At 40.4% G+C, this 7,210-nt stretch overlaps 1 protein-coding gene across 1 annotated transcript; it reads left to right on the top strand.

Moving 5' to 3' along the window:
* The first annotated feature begins 4,802 nt into the window (after positions 1–4,802).
* Positions 4,803–5,729, top strand: LOC104135486 (G-protein coupled receptor 55-like). Its single transcript, XM_009649146.1, has one exon. The coding sequence runs from the start codon at positions 4,803–4,805 to the stop codon at positions 5,727–5,729; it is 927 nt and encodes a 308-aa protein (XP_009647441.1).
* Positions 5,730–7,210: the final 1,481 nt, after the last annotated feature.

The raw sequence follows: 7,210 nt of genomic DNA, 5'->3' as shown, positions 1-7,210 counted from the left end.
GCTGATTACTCTTTGCAAGCACAATTACCATTCCAAAAGGCATACATCACATGACACCTCCCAGAGCAGAGGAAGAGCTTCCGATTCCATTAGGAAAGTCCTACTGATAGAAAAGCCTTGCAAGCTCATTTCAAGAAAAGTGTGTCTTGGCCACTATATGACTGACATATAGGGCACTAGTTTAGCACTATGTACACTTCACTCCTCTTACCAATAAGTATTTGTTTGCCAACTTGCAATCATGAATCAAACACCTGAACTGGCTAAAACTGGCACATGCCCTTTAAATAGTTTAACAGCTGCATGTATGTAAGTAGCTGTATCTTTCAGAAGCATCTGAATGCTGAACTACTGGTCACCAGTATGCAAACTGAGCAGAAAAGGGGGGGAAGAAGCCCTTTTTCTGTGATAGCCTCTCCTACAACTTTCCACTTCCCCATCTCCCCTCCAGCTCAAGGAATAATTGGTAATTTGGAGGTAGCCACCACAAGCCCATAAAAGCTCTCAGCTGCTTCACACCAGGTAAAGTCCAGTCCAAAACCAACCCCGGCTTCAGCAACAAACTGCTCTCCACACTACATTGACTACCGACTGGAAATAGCTGAGGATTCAAGTCTCTACTCTCTTTCACCTTCACTTGTCTATGTAAAGAAACACAGAGTGTGTTTTGAAATAGGAAAAAAAAAAAAAGGAGAAGAAAAGAAGGATGTGGTTATGCCATGCAGTAAGAGTACTGGTAGGGTATGGTCTGTAAGCAAATGCTCTTGTGCTCTATAGAACCACCTAGTCTGAAGCAATGCTGCTGATCTGCTTGCTGGGGTTCAGGTAAAGTAATTAATATTTTAACTAATGGCTTATTTTTTCAATAATTTAATAGCAGCGTTGATTGTAGAGGACTATTTTTAAGCTAGGGGATGATTATTTCTTACAAAGATCAAACAGTAAGATCAAACACATAGTGTTGCTTAGCTTAGAGCTGAAAGATAGATTTCTGTTTTAGTGATAAGGATTAACATATTCTGTTGCAATCAAAATACTTAGAGTAAAATTATAAGAAGTTATCCAACTAAAGATGAAATATATGGCAGATGGGGGACTTACTGCTCTTCATTGCGCTAAGTCATTTTACTCTTCTCCTGTACATCCGCAAGAGAATAATTTATATCTAATATGAATAATGTTCTAGAAAATAGATATAAACAAAGTCTGCTTCATAGCAGTAACATGATTTTGTTTGTATTGATTAGAAGGGTAATTATGGTAAATGCTGTAAATGTTGTTGCTGAAGCAGTGACCTAAATTTTTGTCGTTCCTCTTTGGTAGTAGAGCCAGATTAAGAATGATTGGTTTGATGTGTTCTGCCATCTGATTATCATTTCCTTACTATTAAAGCTACACCTACACTTAGAGAAAGTTATAAATTTAACGATGAGAATGTTCTTGCTAATGAGACTTTCATGGATAAGAATATCCTTAATCTGTCATCCCCAATCTGTGCTAACATACAGACTGCTGTGAATCCCAACTAGAGCCAGGTGCATTCCACTGTGCTGCAAAAATACTAGTGAAGCTAATACTGTAAAACCTTGCTGTTTGACTTCCTAGGTCAGTACAACTTTGCTGCTAGCTTAACCACAAGCTCCTGCTACTGGTAAACCAATTAAGATTTAACTAGTCCATAGGAAGTGGAAATCCTCACTCAGTAGAAGAAATTGAGAACAAATGGAGCAGTGATAACACAGGGTCTGGACCAGCTAAGACATACTCCGTCGAGTAGGTTCTTATGTTATCTTTTGGCTTCTAGAAGTTGTCTGAAACAATCCTAGAGCTGCAGGCAATTCCTTCAGGAAACTTGTGGAGGACAGAGGAATTTTCTTCAGAAGACTGGAAAAGCACAAACGTGGTGCCTTGTCTCTTAAGAAAGTGGAAAAGGACGAGTTGGGGAATGGTAGATCACTAAGCCTGGCTTCAGTATTTGGAAAAATATTGGAATCGCCCACGAAAGAATCTGTTTGCAAGCACCCAGAAGACAACGCAGCAGTAAGTAACAATCTGCACTGATTCATCTGAGAATCAAGTAGAAGTAATTTGACTTTCTTCTGTGACACATCGACAGCACTGGGGGACAGGGTGTAGGAGGGGGAAACAGGCTTCAAATACTATCTCTAAAGAAGTTCTCACAAGCAAACAAAGGAAATATGATCTCTGTGAAACTTCCATATGATTAGTGAGTACCCACTGAGATACTAGTCAGTCTCAGCCATATAGGAAAGATGTATTTGGTACAGTTCAGTATCTTTCAGAATCAGTATCATTAGTATTTTTACTAATAATTTAGACGATGCAGTAAAGATGATGCTTATGAAATGACTGTAAATCCAGTAAAAGTAGAATCAAAACTCATACTTTTAAGAGATATCATAAGCAATTTTCTGATATATTTATATAGCACACAAAATGCTGGATTAACAGGTGTTGTCTCTCTCCCAAAACATTTAATCTTGTCTGATTTTTCCCCAGCTAAATGGATGCTCTTGGTCACAGGACACACACACACTCACAATAGCACAACGATCCTATTTCCTCTTACCTGTCCTGCCCTCAGGTGACAGCAGAGTCTGCCTAACATAATCCCTTGTACATGTGGCACCAATGCATCTCCACCTTCAGTGGAACTATCTCACCTCTCATGTAGCACAATCACATGATTTTCTAAGCAGCAGCCACATTGCTGGCTCAGAGGAACTGACTCAATCTCGGATCAACTAACAAACCAAGTCTTTAATTTCTGACAGATAAATCCACTGATAACAGATTTCCTTTTGCTGTTTCCTAAGTTCACAAAGCTGTGGGAATCCCACTCATGTGGCTGAGTCCGGTTCTCTGAAAGCGGTCGCTGATCTGGCCCCTGACCAACAGCACCTGCCCGCAGGTCATGCTCGCTCCTACTGGGGGAAACACTGCCAAGCAGTAGTCTCGGTCAATGTGTGCACCCCCGCTAGTAACCTGCATCCAGCCTGTTTGTAGTCCTCATCAACTTTCTTGCAACCATTTCCTCACCTACATAACAGCCCTTGTTCTAACCCTCGGGTTTTCTAGTGCTATTTAGCTGATTCTAGTACACTTTACTGAAATGCAAGTGCCTTCGATCTTCAGCCTTTCCCTTATCTGAAAAAGCAGACACTTCATCAAAGAAGAAAGTGGCCTGGCAAGATCTGTCAAAGCCTTATTTAGTAGTTTTCTTTAAAAATCTGTATGAAGTTCAACAGTTATATAATTGCTTTAATCGCATTTGACACACTTTCCTTCAACAGATAGACTAGATTGAACCTTTTCCAGATACACTAATAACATACATACTTCATAACAATAACTGGGTTGGATCTTCAGCTTTACGTGCCTCTTCTTTCCGTAGTCTGAGCGGAACATTAACTGTTTTCCCTAATACAAGCATGTTAAGCTCTGAGCACATTCTGTGTTCAGATACAGTCATTACCATTATCACTCACTGGAAGTCATCCCACCTCTGACCTCCAGCAGAATATCAGCACCCCTATGAAAAACAGAGGTATAAGATTTGGCAAAACCCAAGGCCGTCTCCTCTGTTAATAGTTAGCAGATCTACTTGTTCCCCATTCCCCCCCCACACTTTTTTATATTTTATTTTAGCCATGTAAACAAAAATATTTCACTAATTGTTTTTTGATTTCTTTAGCAAAGTCCAACTCCATTTGCTAGTGCTTATGAGCTACCTGTCATTTTTTGTCCTCCAAAGCAGAGATTTCCCTCTTGATCAAGTTGTTCTTAAAACCTCTTCACTTACTCTTAAGATTTCTTTTGAGCTACTTGGTTGGCTGAGCTGGACTGGAAACTTTAACTACCAATTTCTTATCCTTCATTAGGATTTTTTTGTGATTTTGATTTAAAGAGATTATCAAAAAGCACTTTTAAGTCATAGTTTGTCAGAGCAGATATATATTTTTAAGAATGGTGATAATGTTTTTTCCACACAAATTATACTTTTAAAAAGAACTGTATTATTTAGATGGCCTGCCTGCCGTTTGCTAACCTTTACCAGATTATCTAAGATAATCAGTTAAAATTTAAAGTACTTGCAAACCCAAAATTTAACCAATGCTGAAAGTTAAACACAAGATAGAAAACGTGCTTACTCAATTTGCACCTAGATAAAAGATCAGTCTTTTTAAGCTGACCTTCTAAAAAACTACATTGGATACTACATGAAATTAAAATATCCATATAAATGCACATGTAGTAAAAGCACATCAGCAAAAGCTACTCATGCATAGGTAATCATGGATATAGAAGTAAAATCACAGCTATCAGTTTGACCTAGCTTAATACGGAACAACAATGTCATTAATTTCTATGTAGTGAAGGAACCAAATGTAAGTGTTGTGGAGGTTCCAATAGATGTACAGGTTACTAAAGACAGCCAGTATATTTTAGAGTTTTTGAAAACACATTTTTGAATGGGTCAGTCTCTTCAATATCTGAATGGGGTTACCTTAAAGGGCACGGTAGTAGTCAGTGGATGCTGACTACCTGCCATTGAGAATCAGGCCCCTTTATAACAGATCAAGCCACTCAAATTGGAAATAGAAAGCTCTGCTTGAAATGAGGATTCACTTTCAGTAATAGCCAAAGACTGATCAAGCATATAGCTCAAAACCAAAAAAGCACAGAGTTGTGTTTCAAAGTATCTTCCTCTGATATATCAAGGCATTAACTGGGAACCTTACACATTTCTAACCTGTTCTCTCTGTTGTTTTAGGGGAGAAATGACCAACAGCAGCAGAGAATGCAATTTTACAGACGTCGACAGATTAGCAAAGACCCTGCAGCTGGGGATCTCCATCCCCACCTTTATTCTTGGGCTGGTTCTCAATGCCCTGGCCCTCTCTGTGTTCTGCTGCTTTTGGAAGAAACAGACAAAAACCTCAGTTTACATGATCAATCTTGCACTTGCAGATGTCTTACTGCTTCTCTCACTCCCACTCAAGCTGTACTACTCTATCAGAGAAGGACCCGGACTCCTGTGCTCATTCATAGAGTCTCTGTATTTTGTCAACACGTACGGCAGTATCTTCATCATTGTCTGCATTACTGTCGACAGATATATGTGCATAAGGCACCCATTTGAAGGTCGAGCTAACCAATCCCGCAAATGGGCTATCTTGATTTGCTGCTTCATCTGGGCAGTAGCTTGGCTTTGCAGCAGCCCTATGTATGTGTTTCAAAAGAAAGATTATTTTAAATGCTTTCATAACATGTCAGAAGAGGCGTGGAGTATCCCCCTCATTGTTTCTGTGGAAATCTTTGGATTTCTGATCCCACTCACAGTGATGATTTTCTGCTCTGCCCAAAACATCTGGATTCTTCTGCATCACAAAAGTCAAGCTAAAAAGAAGGTAGAAGGCAGTGGCTCCTTACGAGTCATTATCATCAACCTTGTGGTGTTTTTGGTGTGCTTCACACCCGTCCACCTTGCTATCTGCCTGCAGTGCCTGGTAAGACAGCACGTGATAGTGGACTGCAGTCTGAAACAAACCATCAGCCTCTTCATTCAGGTGTCAATGATATTAGCCAACCTGAACTGCTGCCTGGATGCCATCTTTTATTACTTTGCTGCAGAGGAATTTCGTGAGAAAACACACCTGAAAAAGGTTGTTGAACTATGTCCTGTCTTTAAGCCTTCTGCCACATGATGGGACTGCCTCCAGTGGAAGAATGCCTCTTCCTCGGCTCCCACTTGCCTCACAAGATGTCAACAGCATTATCCCTGACATAGCAGTAGGGTCACCTTGGCCGTGGCAGGGAGGGTGCAGGAGGGAGGAGGGCAATGTTCTTCCAGTGAATGTGAACCTGCTCCGTATTTTTTTTCTACCCTTTAAACATGAAAGAGGAAAAATGTTGGAAAAAAGAGCCAGCATTAGCAAAGTGACAGAGTGACACCAAAAGAAGCACTAGCCTTGACCTTATCTACTAAATGTGAAAGGCTTGCCAGAGGAAAACTACCCAGGTCACTGGAATGCCACTTAAAATCAGCCTTTGTCATTGCTGCACCAGTTTTCCTTTTGCCAACATGATCAGAAAGTTTTTGCTAAGGGTCAAACATAGAAATAACTATTCAAAACCTTCTTTCTAACTTAGAAGGTATCTGAGAGTTAAAAGGCAGTATCCGGCCCAAAGTCTGACTCTGCTCTTTCCTTCTGTAAATCTTACAGAACGTCACTGTCAGAGCTCATTTGCTTTGAACAGCTTGGCCAGCCTGGGATAATAGTGAATCCTCCTCCTGTAAGCATTATACGCTGGTCAGGGCTGCTACACAGGACAGCAGCCCCTGCTCTTCCATGGAGGACAGGCTGCCCAGTATACAACCCCAATGGAGTATCTTGGGTACCAGCAATTCCTTGAGCAACAAACATTTCTGATTATCTTTGCTGACGAATCAGCATGGTTTTCTCCTGCAACTTCAAAACTGGTTTTGCACATGAAAACCAAAAGAACCCCTTCAAATACAACATTTAGTGAAAGACTGTATGTGATGAACTGTATTTCTAGATTATTGTATTTCTATCAAAGATAGAACACAACATATGTATGAAATTCTTCTGCCTGTCTTCTCATTCTTTCTTGGAGGAGGGGAATTAGGGAAGTAAGCCCTGCATCACAGAAAAATAGGGAGCGCCTGTCTGATATACTCCTCACTCCCAGCTGAAAGACTAGACCAGCTCTATCCACCTCAATCCTTGGAGAAGTCCTTCTAGCCTGTACTGTACACTTCACAACACGTCTCTGAACATGCCTCAACCCTTCTTAGTCAGCACTTCTGGTATATCACCTCCCTTATGCCATTTGCAAGTTTGGCTCTGAGAGTAAACTAAGGGTTTCCTTGTTGCAATTTAAGCCTACCATTTCTTGTACCATTGTGTTGGCATGGTTCATGCTCTTAGCCAGAAACTTTCACATAGAGAAATCTACTTCTGTGTCTTTTAAAAACAGCTGTAAAAAATGGTCTAAGATTACTTGTAACGGTCTCCATTCTGGGGAAGATGTTCCCTTTATTCAAAACGTGGAAAGAAATTACCTGCTGTCTGGAGCAAATGAAAAAGAAAGGGGGCCAGTTTTGAAAATACAATTTGCTGTCAGTTGATTTCTATCGAAATGATTGATTGTGCAAGTGGGC

Source organism: Egretta garzetta, unplaced genomic scaffold (assembly GCF_000687185.1).
Source record: "Egretta garzetta isolate BGI_Z169 unplaced genomic scaffold, ASM68718v1 scaffold161, whole genome shotgun sequence".
Classification (NCBI taxonomy): domain Eukaryota; kingdom Metazoa; phylum Chordata; class Aves; order Pelecaniformes; family Ardeidae; genus Egretta; species Egretta garzetta.
The sequence above is the reverse complement of the archived record's forward strand: the minus strand, read 5'-3'. Positions and strand labels throughout refer to the sequence as shown.

Bases quoted from the DNA above. Each gene is read 5' to 3' on its own strand.
- LOC104135486 (XM_009649146.1), top strand. From the start codon at position 4,803: ATGACCAACAGCAGCAGAGAATGCAATTTTACAGACGTCGACAGATTA.